The sequence below is a fragment of the Larus michahellis genome, chromosome 3 (assembly GCF_964199755.1).
Source record: "Larus michahellis chromosome 3, bLarMic1.1, whole genome shotgun sequence".
Lineage (NCBI taxonomy): Eukaryota > Metazoa > Chordata > Aves > Charadriiformes > Laridae > Larus > Larus michahellis.
Window position 1 is genome coordinate 88,109,533 of NC_133898.1, and position 21,514 is coordinate 88,131,046.

The window sequence follows — 21,514 nt, forward strand, 5'->3', positions numbered from 1 at the left end:
TATTGTGCTTACTTGTTATTAACATAAGAAGTTATCGTCTGAATCTTGATGCCAAGAAACCAGTCTGATTTGACATAAGGCCTTGTAACACACAGCACAACTCCCACTATTGAAATGAGGAATGAAATAAGGGACTGTGCACGTTTACCAATAGGTGAATGTACTTCCACTGAGATCAATGTAAAGAACTTCCAAATTCCAGCATCAAGGGCATCAGATTATCCAGCCGAAGCAGTGGCATATTCAGTGACTGAGAATTTCATAGCCTCCTGAAAACAAAAAGTACGATGTCCTATAGGACAGACTGTAGGCAGTAGCCACTTGCCTTCAAAATGATAGAAATACTACTCACATTACATCCATGTCAGGACTTTGTTTTTATAAGACTGTGTTTCTTTATATTGCATTAATTTGCAAAGTAAGCTCATCTTGTTTCGTTCTGGAATGCTGGTGAGGTTAGGAGGTTCACAGTATATTGCCAACTAGTTTTTAAGGACAGCAATAAATAGTATAAATAAATATCTGATCAGAAAACAGCTTTTGAAGCCTATAACCTTTCCTTGGAGTTTCCTGTTCTAGAAATGTAACTACAATAGTCTTACAACCTTCTGTGTTTCTATTCCAGCCTGGGGTAAAAAAAGGTATCTGACAAATGACCTTATCTTTTGTTAAATGTTTATCATTGCTTATCCCTTATTCTCTTATTTCAGCAACGTTGTTGTCTGCAAGTTTAATCTTAAGTACTTGATCAACTACTTTCCTTGATCAAGGTCTTACACATCACATAAGCTGAAGTTTTTCCAGTTAAACTTTTTTTTTTTTCGTAGAAGGTGTGATTTGTAACTTTTTGACCTGAAAAACCAAGCTGATTGGCTTTCACTTGATACCAAAAGATATCCATACATTTATGTCATTAAACCAACCTTGTACGTATGAATATATAGGGCAATCAGATATTTAAGACAGCTGAAAGAAAAAAGTAATAAAATCAAATGACGTGTTAAAAGCAGACATTTTAAACAATCATGACAATCATCCCCATTTTTGTATTTGCTATCAGAGCAAATTTAATACTTAGGAACCTATGTATATATTTAAAGTTTGATAGCAACTGCTGCTCTTAAGAGTGCAAGAGTGCATTCGTTTATATCTTTCACATAAAATATTTTCAAAAAACAAAACTCATTAGCTTAATAACTTGAATGGTTGAATATGCCAGCCTGATAACTTATTTACTGAATTTCAGCATATTTCTTTCAGAAAATAAAGTTTGGTCATTTTGTTCCACATTTGTAAGCCACAACAAATTTTCCAGATACAATTACAGTTCAACAGATCTTTACAGAATTGAGGACAAAGTCACAACTATTCAAGAAATTATAGGAGAGAAATAGCTAAATTTTCTCAACAAGCTATTTATAAAAATCCATTATACCAGCTGATTTCAGTGCAGGAGGCTGATGTAATCAAATGCCTGTGTTAAAAATCTGTTTATCTCTGTATCAGTATAACACCACTTACAACCCTGGTTCCTGTAAACAATACTTGAGACACAATGAGACTTAAGGACATGCTACATTTAAATACACTAAAAAATTGGATGAATCTGGGCTTTGGTCACTAAGGTTGTTCATCTTTTCTACATCTGACTTCTTCATTCTTCTAAGGGTAAGAAAAGATATAATGCTAAAGTAATTTAATAGACTTATTGGTTAAGAAACATCTTATTTTTAGAAACAAAGACTGTCTACAATTGTAATACCTTTTAAAAACTGTATTTCTAGGTTCATCACCCTTCAAAAGGGATGCAATTGATCACACTGGAATAATGGTAGGTATTGAACTTTACTGTGTTCTTAAAATGTAAGATGAACCATAAAAAAATTTACTGTCTTTTAAATATTACACACATTTCAGACTGGAACAGCAAATTATGTTCTTAAAATTCTCTCTGGCATTTAAAACTTGTGTCCTGCTTTTCCAAAGAGGTTAAACAGTAAATGTAATGTTAGAAATAAAGAAAAAAGAAGTGTTAAAAATGACTACTTTAAATGTACAACGGGGACATATTTCACAGAAAATGTGGAAAACCTTGTTTAAAAATTATAGTAAACAATCAAATATTTTTCAATGCACATAATTAGTATGTGCATTGTAATTTAAAACTGAGTATTGATTACTGCTGATGATGATCCTTTAAATCTTTTACAAAATATAAATAGGATAGCCAAAAGAGGACAGCTGATAAACCATGACATAAGGTTCTCTTTTCCTTCTGTTTTTTTTTTTTTTTTTCTCTTTTTCTTCTTTTTTTTTTTCCTCTTTTCCTTTCCTCTCCACTTGGACCAAAGTTTCTTCTGGCTTCTTCAAAAAAGTGCACACGCACACGCACACACACACAAATTAATTCCAGAACCATGTTTCTAAATTTCCAATGGACTTGTATTCCTGGTGTCTTTTCACATGATCACAAGCAAGACATGCGTGTGATTCCCAGAACCTAGGAAGATGCACTGAGAAATCCTTCTTCCAGTTGAAATAACTAAGGTACATCTTGTTGTTTTTGTCAAGCATCAGAAGATATTCTGCCAGCTCTCTTGGGGAGAGAAAATCTTCCACGTGTATGAAAGAGTCTGCTGGAATGTAATTCTCATAGTTTTCTCTGGAAGGGCCCAGTACAACTGGTACTGATCCGGCCAGAAGAGCATTGTAAAGTTTCTCAGTAATGTAATCTTTGTGGATTGAATTTTCAAAGGAAAGGTAGAATTTGCAGGTGGAGATAGTTGGAATCAAGTTCTTATCATTGACGTAGTCTCCAAAGGCTTGTCCATAGGTATGGATTTCAATGTATTTGCTAAGCTCATTGTAATACTTGACTCGAGCGTGCTCAGGGTTCCAATTACTTACAACCCAACAGACCAAGTTTTCCTTACTTGGCACTTCAAATGTAAAGGAACTTGTACCGACCATCATGAAGCCATAAGGCACCTGAATATCTGAATCACGCCGATAAGTCAGGGTCAGGTTAAAGAGGTGTTCAATGCCACTCTTTTGTGGAGTATGAGTTGGAGACTCCAAGTTCATCCAAATCCATTTCTGGAATGGTGGCCTGGCTTGCTGAGGTAAATTAGTCAGATCCCAGCTAATGTCCCTGTGATGAATGAGAACAGCATGGGACCTGTTATATAGTGAGCGGTCAATAGTCAGATGGCACCCATGGATATTGAACATTGTTTGGCAGGATGTTAGATCGAATGTCTGACCAAATGGCCAAACCCAGATCAAAACAGTAGTCTCGTTAAGATTATCCGTTTTGGAAGAAAAGAAGCTCTTCATTTTCAAAACTGAGCTGGCTGATTCTATAGGACCAGAGATCCAGCTATTTGTTGGTTTGATATAAATTAGTATAAATGCCATGAAACAACCAAGGACAATGAAGATAATAAAAAATGGCCGGAAAATTCCTTTAGATGTCGATGTCATAATTTGTTCTGAGAAAAAAAAGAGAGGAAGAGAAAGAGAGAAAATAACATCAGGTATTAAATTACAGATATGTGTCCTGTTAAAGCAAGCAGACATCAGACAACAAAATGGGTAGAACTTCAATATCACTGAGCTGCAACCTGAGAAATTTCCTTTGAGTGGAGAGGGCATGGGTTCTTGCATGCTATTTATGACAAAGTATTGGATAATGCTGTTCTTCTCTTCACAATAACAACTAATTAACATAAATTAAATGAAGGATCTTAATGCATCTCATACTTGATATAAATCAGTATATATGTTGAAAAGTCCTTTTGCCTAGATCCTACGCCTAGAGTTTAAGACACCCAAAACAGATAAAATTACTCTTTGATTCTGTCCTTTTGTCTGTGTAAAGGAAAACATGCTGCAGATTCGGTCCATTCATATCTGAGTGTATATATATGTGTGGAGGTTATAGGATTAAAGGAATGAAAAAGGAAGGTACTGGAACTTTTAATTCTGTAATCAGTAAGATTGTTATAAAACTAGTTCATGCCTGATGGCTATGTGGGGATGAACATTCATGCCTTCTCCAGAGGACTTCTAAAATACCTAGGGAAGGAAAGCAGCAATAGAGGTTCTCAGCTCCTCCATATAGAGCCTCATGTAGTTACTACATAAAGAAAAATGAGTAAAAAGATGTCCTTAAATGATTGATTATGTTTTTATGCCACAGCCCTGTGTTAAAAATTAGGAAAAGTACAGATATGCTGCATCTTAAAAGAGAAGGCTCCGGGGAGGCCTTATTGCAGCCTTTCAGTACCTAAAGAGGGCTTAAGAAAGATGAGGACAAACTTTTTAGCAGGGCCTGTTGTGATAGGATAAGGGGTAATGGCTTTACATTAAAACACATTAGACTTAGACTGGATAGAAGGAAGATATTTTTTGTGCTGAGGAGGGTGGTGAAACACTGGAACAGGCTGCCCAGAGGGGTGGTAGATGCCCCATCCCTGGAAACATTCAAGGTCAGGTTCGACGGGGCTCTGAGCAACCTGATCTAGTTGAAGATGTCCCTGCTTACTTCAGGGGCGTTGGACCAGATGACCTTTAAATGTCCCTTCCAACCCGAAGGACTGGAATCAATTCTATGATTCTATGATCTTTGTGAGGTACCATTTTTTCCATGGGGAAAAAGGGGTGAGGAGTTCCTATAGTCTCCTTTGTCCTCTTTCTGGTTGTTTCTTCCTGACAGAAGTGATGATTCTCTTTCCAGAAGTTCTCTTCCATGTGATTCTTGTGAAACCTAGCAAAGTTAGGGATTACTTATTGCTAACATTTGCTCCTGAAAGTAGCCCTGAAACTCAGAGGTGTTCTAAAAATAAAAAGTTAACCACGTAAAGAGCAGTATGACATACAAGGAAAAAGGAGTGGAAGTTAGTTACCAAAAAGAATTTTCTGAATGTGCTGGCCTGCTCTGGAAGGGTAATTCTGCTGTGCATTTCAATGACTATAAAATTTGTCTGTCTTTCTTCTTCTGCATATTTTTCAATTATTTGAGGGTTTGTTATGTTTGCTAGCCATCTTCACAAATTTTTCTAAAAAAATCCCACCCCTAAATACATACATAAAATATATAACATATATAAATATATCAAAAAATAAATTCATAGAAAGCAGAAAGGGAATTTCAAGCCTTTTAAGCCAATTTCTTAGCTCATCTCCTCTAACCTGTGAAATAAGTAGTTAAATTCAGAATGAAGACATGGTAGAATGTGATTCAGAGGTCCATTAATGCAACATAACTTTGCTGCTTTGTGAGTGTAAAAGCTAACGTGTGAGTGTAACACTACAGTTACAACAAAAATGTTTTCACGTTCATTGTTGAGGAAAGGAAAAACGAGGGAATGTCATGCTTAGCTTTACTCTAATATCGTATCTCGAGGAAAAAGGAATTTGTCTCAATGTCTCTCTTGTTTTGGGAAGGTAGATGGTCTTAATTCTGGTTTTAGTTATTGTGGTGGGTTAACCATGGTTGGTTATCAGACGTCCACCCAGCCACTCTCTCAGTCCCCCTCCTCAGCAAACCGGGGGAGAAAAAAGGATACAAATCTCATGGGTTGAGGAAAGGACAGGGAGATCACTCACCAATTACTGTCACGGGCACAGACTCACCTTGGCAAAAATGAATGTAATTTATTGCCAATTAAAACCAATTTGGATAGCGAGAAACAAAGACAAAAGTTAAATTAATACCTTCCCCCAGCCAACTTCTTCCCAGGTTTAACTCTCTCCTTCATTCCTGACTCCTCTACCTCTTCCCTGCCCCCGAACAGCACAGAGGGATGGGGAATGGGGGTTTGCTGTCAGTCCACAATGGTTCCTCTTGGCTGCTCCTTCCTCCTCACACTTTTCCCCTGCTCCAACATGAGTCCTTCCCATGGGATGCAGCCCCTTCAGCAAAAAAACCCTCTGCTCCTGCATGGGCTGTCCATGGGGTGCAGTTCCTTCAGGGCATTTTCCCCTGCTCTGCTGTGGGGTCGCCCCCAGGCTGCAGTGTGGATATCTGCTCCACCACGGTCCTCAGTGAGCTGCAGGGGAATCTCTGCTCCAGTACCTGGACCACCCCCTCCTTCTCTGACCTCGGTGCTTACAGGGTTGTTTTTCACATTTTTATTCCTGTGTTTGTCACTGCCTGTCCCTTTCTTAAATGCGCTTTCCCTGAGGCGCCGCCATCTTTGCTGTGGGCCTCAGCCCTGCCCTGGGGTGGGGTCCATTGGCACGGGCTGGAACCGGCTGTGTCCGGCCCGGGGCAGCCCCGGCCTCTCCTCACAGAGGCCGCCCCTGCAGACCCCCTGCTGCCAGTGCCTGAGCACGGACACACAATACAGTTGTATAAAATATAGTGGTATGTTGAGTCCGACTCTTTTGTCTCGGCCCCTTTCTTTTGGACGCAGTTTAGCAGGTCCTCTCTGCTTTTAGCAAGTGATCCTGGAGGGCGTTAAGGGGAGGAACTGTTGTGTCCATGGCTTTTCCACTTACCCTGATCAGTTTAAATTCCTCTGAAAGAAATCTGTGGTTTTACAGCAGCAACATCACACTGGGCTTTTTCAGCCTATGTTGATTTTTACCGGAAATATGTCTAGAGGGGAGTTGATGACCCATGAGAGCAGACGGCTGCTTCCCTGCCTTACCACAGTGAAAGTCAGAACGGGGTCTCCGAGGAAGAAGGGATTTAGGTTGAGCAGCTCTAGGAGATGAAGCTCAAGGGAAAAAACAAGAGGCTGAGCCGATCTTCGTGTAACTCTGTTCTTCGTTTCTGTGTTATTGAAACCAACAGGCAGAGTAGGTATAACTTTTCGCTGAACAGATAACACAAGCTGAGTTTGAACAATAGGTTGGGAAAGGTGTCTGTTCACAGAGACTGTTAATTTTCTAGGGATTGAAATGGATGAGAAATCAGAAAAGGACCTTAACATTGTGCCTTGTAACTTAGTTGCCCTCCAGTTAAAAGCCCTTTGACACAAGCCTCTCTGATATGAATTATTTTTACACTAAGCTATTCTGCCAACTAATAAAAAATGCTGCATCATCACATGGCAATTCTTGCTACATAGGAAATGACCAGATATTATGTATTCTGTTCTCTGCTTGAAATTCTAGTGTGTCCACGGTGTTGTATTTGTGTAGGAAGCTTTTGAATAGTAATGCCAATGTGAGAATAAACACTTGCTGTTTCTGCTACCCAGAATAACAGTATTAGCATCTCACAACACTAAACAGATGAGTTTAGCTATTTTATCCCTTCCAGATCTGTTTCCTTACATTGGTTTCCTGCCCTGTGAGCTCATGTGCCCCCTTCTGCTCCAGGATCATGGATCTTAGGTTTTGCCTTTCACCAAAACGCTAACCTACAGCCAGGATAGTCCTTTTTAGTTTTTCATCCTGAGGATTCAGAGAACTAACTGTTTATTACACAGACTCGTACATCCACTAGGATACTTCACTTTGAACCTGTTACTAATGGGATGTTGGAAAATGTTTGTAAAAGAAACGCCCATTAAAACCTGGAATGAGAGGCTTGCAAGGAGGCAGAAGACCTGAGCAGACTTCTAAAAATACCACTTACATATACCCCAAGGAGCTGGACAGGATTTTGCCACGGAATCCTATCTTTCTATTCCCTTTTGTGGTAATCCAGTAGTAACTATTAAGATATGCGCTGGGAACAGCAGTAATTTTTCAGGATGAAGTGCTAACCTCAGAAGCAATAACTTCTGTGCTCCATAAAGCAGATTGAAGAACCTATGGACCAGACCAGCAGATTCTGCCTTTGTGGCTTTTGGGACTGAGTTCTGTACACGGTCAGGCAGCAGCACAGTGAAGGAGTGTGGTAAGCACTTCTTGACAAATACTATTTTCTTAAGAAGCAGCTTGTATTTTTTTGTTTGTGCACTAGAATTAATGGATTTTTCTTTTTCACAATATTCTCCGAAGTGTGGAATATTTTTCATATTTATCTATTTCCTTCTTCCCTTCTGTGCCCGAGATGAGATAACCATCAATCTTCTGCTGTGATTCTTACTGTAAAGGTGATGCTAAGGAGACATTTGTTACAAGACATCCAGCCAAGTAACCTTAGCTCACCCTTCCTCTTTCATGGTTTTCCTTCCACCACAGAAGCACAAATTTCCTTTTCGCAGATCCCCTCCCCCATCAATCTCTGGCATGCCAGACTCTGAAAAGAAAACTTAGTCAAAGAAATGTGTTTACTGAGACTTTTGCCAACTGGAAGAATTTGGTACTTTTGATAGTTTTGTTATAAAGTACATTTCAGAGTGTTGTGGTATAGCAAGTATTTTCTGGGTGCTTTTTTTCCAAGTTGCAAGTATAGTATTTCATCAATACAAGACCATTTTTCTCAGTACAAAACTTAGCAAGGCTCCTTTTTAAGTGCAAAACTTGGCATTCCATCCGTAAGCCGCTCCATTTAGTAGCAGCACAAACAGGGAGACAGGGTACCGGCAATGTTAACCCCAAGTACACCAGGCAAGGCTTGCAAAAATATATCTATTTTGTCATGTTCACTAGGAAATAAAATGGAATTTTATGGTAACTGTTTTATCATGACTTCATTACAACAATGACTTCTCAATCATTCCAATCATTTTCTGGTTATGCAACACTGCAGGAGGGAGAAAATGTAACCTTTTTGGTCATTAATCCAATGCCCATTTCGCTGGTATATCTTTACACCAGTTTCTCTGGTATGCTCTCAAGGTTTTGTCAGTACCTCAAAATATATCACTCTTTCCAGAGGTATAACTTTCATTCTCCTAGTCTAGTACTGAGATTTTCCAAAAGAAAAGGACAGTATTTTAAAATTAAGCTGAAGCAAAGATTTTTGAAGTCATGGACACTGAATAATCAATAAAAAAATCACTTGTTACTTTTCTCATCTTAAAATTCGTAAGTGTTCAGGGCTAACTCGTCTTCATCATCACTCGGTCTCAGGATAACTCAAGAAGGAATACTTAACAACATCAAGATAGTCTCTGAGGATCACTCCTGGGGTCAAACTGGGCATTTCTGGCACAGAAGACTGATTAAGATTGAGAAGCACAAGGACACTGAGGAAAGCAGAGGTATAAGTGGTAGTAGGCCCATTTAGAAGCAGACAGCTTGCTAGGTAGATACTCTATTAAAACTATTTATATATTTATATATTAAGACTATTAAAAGGACGGTCAAATGCGGTAGGAACTGATAGGAATCACAAGCAAACAACTGTTATTGTTAGAAAAAAGGCTCATTTGAAATTGCTCTCTCTGTCCTCTGGCATGTTTCACAAGCCTCGGTCATGGCATATCTGCATTTGTGATAAGAGCTGTGTTTTCTTAGACCACGCTTCCAATTAGCTGAAACTTTTTCACCTGCAGTATTAAAAGAAAACCTATTGCCTCAGGATAGCCTGAGTGTGACTTCTTATCTCCAAGTCACTGCTGTGTGGACGTACCCCAGACTGCTTTTGCTTTAGCGTTCTGAGACTGAAAAATGCCGCTTTTTATTGGAATTAACTTTCACCGCTCCCAGTTATGCCTCCTCTGTTGCAACTGGAATGGAGGATTTTTTCCCCCCACTATCCAAACACGGGCTTGCTTCCACGCCTTTCCATGCCTGTCCCACAGATTTCTGAAAGCAGCCTAGTATGAAAAGGCTCAACAGAACTGCATACAGTTAAAGGCTGAAAGCTGAATTAGCTGCTAATCTCAGACTGCATATTTTTATTCCAGTGTTTGCAACGTTCTTTTTCTTCCCCTCTCCACCTCCTTTGTTTTCGGGTTATTTGTTCAGTTCCTCAGATTCCAGTTTTGTGTATTTGCACTTTTGAGAACAGTATAGAATCATTTTATTCAACAGTGGCAATTTTTATTTTGAACAGTTTTAGAAAAATGATCTAAGAGCACCCTCAGGACAGGTAGCCATTAAGATAGATTGCTTAGGGATGGTGCTGAACCTATTGCTGGAGACTGTTAAGAACAGGTTAGACAAGCACCGCTAAGCAAGGAGAGATCAGATTCTGCCCCTGGGTCCTGGGGCTGGGCTAAATGACCTCACTTGATTCCTTCCAGCCTGGTGCTCAGTGATAATATTAAACACAGATTCTTGTAAAATGCACCTAATAAAAACACAAGCTGACAGTCTAAAACTGCAAAGAATTGCTGAATAAATGAATAAAACAATCCCCCATCTTGAAAGTTGTCTTGCAAACTATGAAACAGCCATACTGTACGCAGTGAAAAGGTGAAGCAAACTGAAAAATTGCACGTACAACCAAGAAGTCCCTATTTTCAAAGGCAAAACATAAAGCTTCCTGTCAATTGCTAGCTGGGGTACTGCTGCTTTTTTGAGAATCTCTGAATCTTGTCCCCTCAGGCCTTGCTGAGGAAAACCCTATTCTCGGCTCCCTTCTCTCAATTGCTGTGCAACACACAGCGTGCTGCTATGGCTCAGCAGCCCCCAGCCTTCCCCTGATTGTCATCTATCCTCTCCTTCTCCCCAAGGCAGTCACACACTGTCACTCTCCAGCTGCTTAGGCAACAGCTCAGTGGTTCCTTTCTGCGATCCAACTGTACAGAAAAAGGCATTAGCCAGGGACACAGAGTCTCTCAGAATAACAGAGAGAAATGGCTACAGCACTGCTGTTCATACTGCAGTGACCCTACCTCCACCCACACTGACACAGATAAAAAAAAAAAAAAAGAGAATCCTATCAGCAAGGAACTTTTCCAGACAATCTGGCATTACTGTCAGGACACCCCACTTCACACTGCAGCTGTGTTGCATTCTGATTATGAGCTTTTAGGTTTGTCTCAAAGGGAACATGAGTACTCTCCATTCCCTCCCTGGCACAGCTGGAAAATACATGCATGCAACGCTATCAGAAACCTCAGCAGCATTGCCAGCCTTGGTAACATGCAGAGGTGGGACCTTTTTTACCTTAACTTCCACGTTGGCTTGTCCACATCACAGCTAGTTTATGACTGATAGCGTTCTGTGAAAGGGGTTGTGGCTTTCCATGCTGTGCTAGCTACAGAAAAGGGAGCTCTTCACCACTGTGGCTTAGTAGCAAACTGTATCTGCCTTGCCAGGAAAGTGCTTTTTATCTTCCTGAAGATAAAGCTCATCCTAGCTATGAAGCACAAGCCAGTCCACACTTCTTTCAAAAAGCTCTGAAAAGGCTCTGCACGAAATGAAGCTGATCAAAGAAAAGTCGCTCCAGAAGCAAGTGGTCTCTTTCACCCTTCTTTCCATGTGGTTTGGGGACAGCAAACTGCTGTTCTCTCTGATTCTGCCAGAACTGCAGAAAGAGCTCTTCAGTAGCTTTGTGGCTGGCTTGTAAAACTGCAGCTGACCAGCTGAAATATGAATAACGTACCTGCACAAGCTATGTATTTGTAATGGCCACCAGCCCACCAGAAAGCCCTAGTAAACTCACCGTAGCTGTGAAAATGGTGTGGGCTAAGCCAAACAGAGATGGACCATGAAGTGGTAGGAGAAGAATTATAGGCTTTGCTATGCATGTGTGCTAAACTCCATATCCCAGAACCACAGTTGCTTCTGGCTGACTCCCTAGTATATAGTTCCCTAGTACAATGTAAAAATACCTCCCCATGCAAGGCAGCCAAATCAGAAACAGGAAAGAGCAGAGGATGCCTGCTTATAATACTGAACTTTTACTGTAGGGGACATTAATTCCGTGGCAAAGCAAGACTTTTGGAGCTCTAAGCACCAGCTGTTTGTGTAGATATGATTAGAGGTTGTGTGCAGTAGTTACATTGCTGAATCTTGCTGCATAGGCAAGCTCAAAAATTTTAATTGGGACTGAATGTTGCTCTTTTTGCAGATACAACTGCATAGATCTGGAGGATTCTGCCAGCGGCAGCATAACTCCTGAGACAGCTCTGTAGCCTAGAAAGAAAGCCTGAGAGGCCTCTAAAAAATACCATAAAATCCTCATAATCTGATCTCTACTTAACATTTCACTTCTCTGCCTGCCTAGCACCTTTTCTTTAAGAAACTCATTATACCTCTGGGTTTGGGATCTGTACTGATGTAACTGTGGGTTTTTTTAGGATGCAGGTCAATGTTCTTGCTTTAATTTGCAAAGTCTTAAGTGCTATGGATACTAGCTACCAGAGAGACAGCAACTACCCTAGAGAGAAAAGCAAGGAACTGAAGTGCAATACGCTCTGTGGCTGAAAGGGAGAATGGTATTTATCAGTACAGTCAAAAGGAAACTGGAGAAGAGGGGTGATGGTTTATAGGGCTATTTTTTGGAAATATGTCCATATTCTTTGCAAATAAGACTTTTCTTTTTTTTTTTTTTCCCCTCACAGGGTGGAAGGATGGATGTTTGTTTTAGAAATCCAGCCAACTGAATTGTATTTCTTGACTATTCTGAACAAAGAAGTAACTAAGTGTTGGTCAACAGGACTCATGATGGCCAAGAGTCCTTATCCAGGTTCTGTTAGTTGTTGTCTAAATGACTTGAGCACAGCTGCTCACTACTCTAGCTTTCATAAAAGAGCACCAGTGACTCAAAGCTTCAGGTTAGAGTCTGTGTATAGAGACTACAAATCCTTCATATCATGAAGTACTGAGTGCCAAAAATGGTGGTTGCTTATCTTCCCACCTGGGAAAAGTGCAATTCAAGTAAGTGATATAATGTAGAGCACTTGTGGGTGTAAGGACATGAGCACTAAATTAATGGACAATTGGCAAAATGGAAGAAAAACACAAATAATTTTCCCATTGTGCACCAACCGCTATGTTTTCACAGACTCACAGAATGGCAGGGGTTGGAAGGGACCTATGGAGATCATCTAGTCCAGCCCCCTGCCAGAGCAGGGTCACCTAGAGCAGGTTGCACAGGAACGTGTCCAGGCGGGTTTTGAATGTCTCCAGAGATGGAGACTCCACCACCTCTCTGGGCAGCCTGTTCCAGTGCTCTGCCACCCTCAAAGTAAAGAAGCTCCTTCTCATGTTTAGGTGGAACTTCCTATGCTCAAGTTTGTGCCCAAGGGTGACTTGTGTTTCAAGGTGACTTGTGTTGGTAGTCCTAAACATTTTAAAGAAAGAGGTTGGTAGGTATAAAGTACAAGGTGATTATAAGACAAGACTCTTAAATTAAGTACTTTGTCCTGCTGGAGCAAACAAATTAGTAAGTCACTATAAAGATTAGCCAAGTTCGGACACTGAAAACAAGAACAGAAGACTTTTAAGAGTCCAGCCCAGGTGGGTTCTTACTCATGCACAGGAAGAAAGAGCAAAATCCATACTAAGTAAATCCATACTACAAAGACAGAAACAAAAACTTAATCCCCCAAACCTAAAACATTCAATAGCAAGAATGAGAGCATATTTTAAACAGAAGTTTAGATAGTATATATATAACAATCCCTAAACCTCTCAAACTGCACAATTCCTCTGAGAAAATAAACTCTCCGTTGAGAGAAACCAGTGGTTAATTTCTTTGAGTGTCTCTTTGTGTACATAACAAAAGGAAGAGCAGAGAGCTTTAACTACTAGTATAACAAGTTGAGAAATACAAAGCTTAACAAAAAGTCACTGAAAAGACATTTTCTGTAGAAAAGAAAAAAAATTAAATCCTTCAGTCAAGAAATAGCGAATACATAAGAGGAATGGGATGAAGGAAAAATAGTCTGAAAAAAATCCTCCAGTAGTTACAAACACCTACATGTTCTAAGATGATGTTTTCTTGTTACTACTTACTGTCTGGGTTAACATATGCACCGATACCTCTGAGAGCAACTCTCAAGGTTAGAGTACAGGAATGAAGAATATTCACAGATGCTGTTGACTGTACACTGTACAAGGCAGATCACTAGTTACTGCAGAGATCTTCATTTGAAAAGACTGATGTTATTTGCTATTCCTTAGCTTATTGTCTTCCTTTTATGCTTGTTAAGAGAAGTTAAATATTTGCAGCGTAAGTTAAAGCAGTTAATTCTGATGTTCAGTTACTGGATTTTACTGTCATACATTATTCTACTCTTATTAGAGCAGAAATTCCATAACGAATTAATAAAATTTTTACTACTACAGTAACAATTTAATGTAAAATTATTTACGATATCTTGGAAATACAGTTATCCAAGCAGTCTTTTTCCCATCTTAACGTTTGCGGCCCATAGTCTTTCTCTGGTACAACCCTACTGTACATATTAAAACGAGGTATTTAAACAGGAGAAAGGAGTTTTCATTTTTTCCTACTAAATAAGAAGACTTTATATAGCCATCTTACTCAGAAAGTAACTTTCTAAAGAAAGTCATCAGAAATAGCTAGGAGGAAATACAAAGAAAAAGAGAGAGAGCAAGGGAAATAAATTGGAAAAGGGTAAAAAAGGAAGCTGGATATGAGGTCAGCAGCACTCTATTTAATTCTATATTCCTCTGCTTTAAGGACATTGCTGTAAAGAAAAATGATGGCAGGCAGTTGCCTTCGCTGCAGTCTGGGAATCCTTGCAGTTAACACAGCTTAATAAATGTGGGTAGGACTAATTTGATGGTGAGAGAGACCTGAGCCCCTGGTTGATTAGGCTACCCCAAATCCTGAGGTGCCCCCAAACCAGAAACAGGCACTTCTAGTAGAGATCAAGGGAAATGCTGGTTTCTGGCTCCGAAACTGACAACCCTGAAAAACCTCTGTTCATTTGTCTCTTAACGCTGGTCATGCATAAGCTCTCCCTGTCCCTCTGCCTTTCAGGCTCCTGTGCACTTAGCAGCCTGGTGCCAGCTCATCCCCAGAAGGGGCTCATTCTTCACAGGGAAGGGCCACTCAAAATCGATAAACTAGCTGTTCCCCCAGCTCTCAGCCCTGAGGATGCAGATGTGCTTACAAGAGCAGACTCCATCTTAAATGCAGTGGTAGCAGCTGCTTTTCGTTTATCTGATTTTAAAGAAACAGGCATAGGATGATGTCCCTTTATGAAGCAATTGAAGCTATGGCCTATTAGATATGAATCCTACTTCAGCCTGAAGTGATTCAGACCTAGATATTTCCCTTTCCTTAAAGATGTCCTAGCTCTTAGGTGACAATGGCTGTCGATTTTAAAACATGTGAAGAGCTTTAGGACTAGAGGCGAAGAATCCTTTCCTCCTTATTGGTGCCTTAGCTGCTAATCGAGACACTACCATTTTCCCTTGACCTCTTTCTGTCTCTTGCCTATTGACTCCCTTATGATTTATGCCCAGGGGCACATCTGCAGCACTAGAAGGTGGAATCAGCTTCCTTCCCTGTGCAGTTTACAACCTTGTAAAGGGAAGGTGGCAGAGGTGGTTTGAATCTGCTTTGTAGGAAAGATCACAAACCCCAATCTGTATTCTGAGTGAATCCTCCTCTGGCTGTGTTTCAAAAGGTATAATTCCCTGATTCTTCATAAAAGAAAAGGGCCAGCTCCCTGATCTCAAGGGACGATTCCCAGCACTGAATCCAGAGAATGACCCACTCCTTCAGAGCACTGGATGTACCTTGGTGAGGGATGGAGGAAGACACATTCCCGTTCTTATCTGGGCAGCCTCTTCCACTGCTTGTGCTGTGTCCCCCCACCCTTAGGTGCCTAACTAATTTCCCGTGTTAGGTAGGTGGTCTAGGCTCCCTAACGAGGCTTTTGGGCTAACAGCCAGCCTTGCTAATGCTCGATGCACAAGCTGGTTTCTGAGTGCAGCCTTTGGTCTGCATGAGCGCATGCAGTCAGATGTCACACAAAAACAAAGGGGAAAATACTACAAAGTTTCCCTCCCTGCCAAATTAAATGGGATTTCTGCCAGGATATATGTATCATAAGTTGTCATAAAGGGGGCAAAATCAAAAGCAATAATAATAAAGTTAGGAAATCTTGATCTTACTGACCAGTATCTTGGTTTGATGAAGGACAGCACAGTTTTGCCAGGGCAATTAGACCCTACTGGTGCCTGCCAAGCATCATATATGGGGCAGAGAACAACGTGGTAGGAGGACTTCCCGGCTGTTCTACCAGCTTAACTTGAGTTTAGTTGTGTTGAATTTAAATTGTGTTAATTTAAGTGTTAATCACTTTCCATCTCATTTTCAACACCTATAGCATGAGACTAATGACATTTTCCCTCCTTTAATAAAATGCTCTAAAATCTACAAATTAAAAGTACAATACAAGCAAAATAAAATGCTGCTTTAGTAATAACAATAATTCCACTCCTGAAATGCCTTCCCTTAAAGAATCTTTTGGACTTTTACAAGCATTAATTAAGTTTTTATCACAGCACAGCCAGAAAATTATTACTGAAACTGCTTTATGGGGAGTAAAGAAGGGGTGGAAATGAAGTCCAAGAATGATAAAGTGATTCCTACAATATCATAAAGATTTTAACAGATATTTGACAATGGTGACTTCAATTTACATCAAAACAGTTGAGTCTGTGGGATAGAATATTTTCTTTCAAACAAATGTCACCAGAAACTAGTCATATGTTTATTCAGATCAGATATCTCTGCCATGTATCTTTGTTTCAAATTTCTGAAAACACATCCTAATCTTCTTGATTGTAGTAAGTTAGTAACGGGAAACAGAAGATTTAATCAGATTTAAGTCAATGACCCCTTGATCTGTACAATAAGAAAAACCACAACCCTTTTTCAGAACTATAGTCGAAACTGTCAGCAAAGCTGGATTTGCTGAAAGACAAGAAATAGCAGAGATGAAATCTTGCTCACAGAAACACTGGAAAACCTTCTATTAATTTCAGTATGGTTAGGGTTTTGTTCTTTCAGTTGATTGCAGCAAGATGTAAGGAGTGAGAAAAAGACCTCAAAAGCTATTCCTCTGTGATTAAAGTTAACGTAGAAATGAAAAACCTAAGGCAACTCAGGAGACAGCAAGACAGATGTAAGTCAGAGCTCAGGGAATCTAAACACTGGAACAAGTTACAAATAATAAACACTCTCCCACATACACACGTATACACTGACACACGATATCTGTAACCTTAGGAAAGATTTAATCACCTATTGCAAGTGTGTCTCAGTTTTCATACCTGCAACATTTTATAAATATAAATATATACTTACATATATATATGCACACACACACATATATTAATACACACCATTTATGTGGTATTTGTAACACACTTAGTTTCTTAGATTCCCTGAAATGTGTCTTATCAGGTCTGCTTTATATTTCTTTGTTTCCATACCCTTACATACAGTTATATGTATGTAAGTTTATACACAAGCACACATATGCTTACGGATATATAGGAAACTGCTGCCCAGCCTGCTGGATGTGGGCAGAGGCAGTGCTCCTAATAAGATGTGCCACCGCTTCGCAATGTGACAGCCAGCAGGTGCAGAAGGCAATGGAGCGACTACTGCTGCCATACTGGCAAACAGGAGGGAGAGAAACAGAGCACGGAATTCACTGAGGCACCGAACCGGCGAGGGGTGGATGGGAAGAGAAGGCGGAAAGTGGAGATGGGGATTATTATTATATGAGAAAAAAAAATATCTTTTTCTTTCTTATATACCTTAACCCTTTTATGAGAGAGGACATGAAAGAAAGCATTGCTCTCAAACAGTTCCTTCAGCAAGAAGCACAGCAGCAAGGCTGAATCCTACAATTCTGAAGATTATTTACAGCATGAGATGCATGAGACCTCTGTATACATATCTGGAGATGGGAAATCTGCCTTTAGACTTTTGGAAAAACTCTGGCAAGGAAGAGAAGGCAGTCGCTCACACTAGGATGCTGGTGAAATATGTCATGAGGGAATGGTGTGGATTTACTCAAGAATCTTTCCAAATAAGCAAGCAAGCATGTTTGTTGACATAGCTGATATGAATAGAAAGCTTTAAAGATAAAGGATTCTTAAAATCCAATTTAGTTTTCATTCGTATTCTGTCCCTTTTTCCCATTTTCAGTGTCAGCAATCATTATCAGCTTCATTTTTATTACCAGTCAGTTTCTTTCAAGTTTTCTGTGCTTTTAGGTTTTGAGTCATGAATATGACAAATATGATAATTGTTTTCAACCAGCTATTTCTAGTGGATTAATTTTAACTGCCAATACAAAGGTCTAAGATTTATGTGTCTGTTTAAAAAAAAAACAAACAACAAAACATCTAAGAACATTTTAGAATAAACTTTCAAAGGTTCTTTCCACATATCTTCTGTTTATTTTTGAGTTATTCTGTTCAGGTTCCTATGTCATGCCCGACACCTCAGCATCTGTTTTTGTTATTTATTGTTCTGAAATTATGCTCTGCAATGCCAAAAGGGAAGATTAAAATGTAAGTAGACTATGTGGGAATTTATTCTATTTGAAGTATTCTGCACTCATAAGGTGGTTGTTTTGCTCTGTTCTCCATGAGAGAATGAGAGGAGGATGACCGGAGTGCACACATCCAATTTGCTTCCTTAACACTGCTGAGACTAGCTGGGGAAGTGTATCTTCAGCAGAACTCAGCTTCTGTGTAGGACCAGTCTCTTACTGACCTGCTGCTATTGCGGGACCTTCAGCAATAGAGAGGGTTTCTTTCACAGAGCTTTATTCGCCCCACAGACTGATTTGCCACTAGAGAAAATTTGGCCAAGTCAGAACAAGGCAGGCATTGCATGAGTATGTATGAAAAGGGAGAATTTTGTAACTCAGTCTTTGGTGTTCATTATGGGATAATCAGCAGGTGGCAGCTAATGTGTGTTTAGATAAATACACCGTATGTAATATACATATTAACTGAATTTATTTTGCTTCCTTTAAACAACTAGAACAAAAAAAAATCTTGTTTCAAACTGTTAGAAGCTAGAAATATTCGTCAGAAATCAAAGGTTGAAAACCTAGCCATGAGTCATTTCTACCTTATGTCAATCTGTTCAAGCATGTATTTGAAGTGAATTCATGATTTTATTTCTTGGATGGTGAAGGAGTGGCACAGAAAAGATGCCGTTACTGGTGGCAGCTGGCAGCAAAGAGGGAAACATACATAGCATGTTATAAAGTGGATGTCCCTTTATAAAGCCCAAGAACCATTTCAGGCTGCTGTAGGAGCTCTGTCTGTTTTGGAAGCCTTGCTGCTGAATGCAGGTAGGGTTCACACTGCAGGGCCCCAGGGTGGTCCAGCCCTCACCTTGGTTTGGAGCTGAATATCCTCATGAAGCTCTGGAGCAGTTTTGAAACAAAGCCTCTGACTACTTCTTGGAAAGGCAAATGGTTTGCGCACACCTAAATCTCTTTAAGAACTGGACCAACGGACAGTGAAGGGAAGCAGTACGGGAATCCGTTTCAGAATTGCAATATGGGTCCAAAGCAGATCACTAATGCAGACAACGACCACGGCAACAAAGTCGTAAGAATAATTAATCTTGCTTGATGCTTTTTTTTTTTTCACTCTCAACAGCAAAATATGCCAAGACCTGGTATATTCGCCAAAGGAACAGAAATAACCTGACATAGTAGTCGTGTGCCTAATGGTATATTAGCATAGTTACTGTATCTGTGAGTTATTTCTGTGCTTGGTTGTAGTTCCTAGTGAGCTCCCAATGACACCTTTTATTAGCAATTGATACAACAGATGAGGAGAAAGACTGTTTAAAAGGTGTCCTTTTAAAAATTGGGTTACTTTTGGTTTTCAGAGGTGTAACTACATGCAGAATACTTTTTCTAGATTCCAAATAATGTAATATTAACTGGAAAATACAGTTTTTCAGGTACTCATGAAATATTCAGAAAATGCCTTACAGTTTAAAGGAAAGTCTTCCTGCTTTAAGCTGTTTGTTTGAATGCCAAGCAAGCATTTATTCAATGTCCGTGGTGTAGGCATTTAAAGAGAAATTAAAAGATTACTTAACAGAACTTGTGTGTGATTGACAGATATTGGAATTTGACTGCACTTCTGTGTTATTTAAGATGATAACAAATGAAATGTTTGCATCCGGAAAAGCTGATTTTGGATGGATGACCTTTACTTGCTGATGAAAGTAAAATGAAATAAATTACATTTCAGCCTCTCTGAAGCTGGCGTATAATGCTGAACTGAACTGTAAGTATTTCACTAGGAGACTTCTAATAGGTTCTCAAAGATCTTTGCTTTTTTTTTTTTTCTAAATAGAGAATAAAATATGATAATCTCCCAGGAGACTTCTGGAAAGATACTTAAAATTGTCATTTTGTGCAAGGAAGCAAGACAGAGTTTTGCAGAGCTGATGTATTGATGGTATGATTGCTCTACCTAGATTTATTTTTCCACTGGGATTTTACATCACTGTTTTATTTAACTGCCACATATAAGGGAAATTACATAAAAGGGATAGTGTTCAGGCAAATGTGGCACAGCATTTAGGTTTGGAATACCTTGATTTACAAAACCTAAGAACAATAGAAATGTTTTCATTGCTATGATTGTTTGAAATGCACAGGAAAGATTTTTTGTTTCTTTTAAAAATTCCTGCAGTTTATAAACCGTTGTTCGCTGCTAGTGGAGGACAAACTCTGGTTTGGACAGTAACTATAAATTATGGTGGAAATGTCTTTATTATTTTCATTGGACAAGGTGAATTAAGTGCCCTTTGTTTCCTATTCTCTCTCAATACATTGGTTCTCAAATTATTTTGGATTCTTATGCATTGGGCATAAAACTAAATTTTGATCCATGAAAGTTCAAGGAGACTTGATCGCAAAATGTTTAATGTATATATGTATATTTTTGTCCATTATCAGGTTGTCAAAACAAGAACTTAAATCTTGAGAATGTCCGGTTCGTTAACTTTTTCTCAGGGATATTTTTTTGTCAGATTTTGAACAAATTTTCAGGGAAGCCCATAGTGGCTTTAATACCAGTGGACCTCATTAGGGAGGGAATGGTTTGAAAGATTTCAATTTTGCCTTGATAAAAATGAGAACATTTTCAACATCACACAAATTTGCAGAGGACAAGAAATCATTCCAGCTATCAATTTATGATAACCTTAATGGCTGGAAGATTTCTCCTCCTCTGCCAAGCCTGGAGGACATACATGCTGTCACATGCTGTGAGGATGGGATATGACAACAGCATCACATCTTTCTCCTGAGCTGTACAACTGGATTACCTTTTAAAGGAAAGCAAGGGTGGAAGAAATACATCTCACCTTGATACAGACAGAGTGATTTTCAGTAGGAGACAATCCAGCAACTGTTGCTCTAGTAGCAAGCTCTCAGAGGAGCACCATGCTTCCCAGTTGCCCCTAAACTTTTAGGAAAGGGTACCTCGAAGATCTGTCTCAAAGGGCTTGCACCTGTAACGTGCACATGTACAATGCTGCTGTGATACCTTATGAGAAGTTCAGTCTCCTCACTCGTCCTATACTAGTCACCTCTACTCACAGCATGACCATGGTGAAAGCTTCATGATTCCTACTGAGAACAGCCTCAACCCACTCTTCTAACTGCTTCTCTCTTTTTTTCCCCCCTTCTACTGTTCCTTTTTCTTCAACCTCTGACCCTGTTCCCATGTT

The 21,514-nt window shown here is 39.5% G+C and overlaps 1 protein-coding gene across 3 annotated transcripts in view; it reads right to left on the reverse strand.

The window, feature by feature from the left end:
• Nucleotides 1-828: 828 nt before the first annotated feature.
• Nucleotides 829-21,514, reverse strand: part of FUT9 (fucosyltransferase 9) — a 107,069-nt gene continuing 86,383 nt past the window's right edge. For all 3 annotated transcript variants that reach the window (XM_074581098.1, XM_074581097.1, XM_074581096.1), the window contains one exon: nucleotides 829-3,491. In XM_074581098.1, coding sequence (XP_074437199.1) covers nucleotides 2,404-3,491 — 1,088 coding nt within the window. In that variant the 3' untranslated portion in view covers nucleotides 829-2,403. The remainder of the gene's footprint in view (nucleotides 3,492-21,514) is intronic.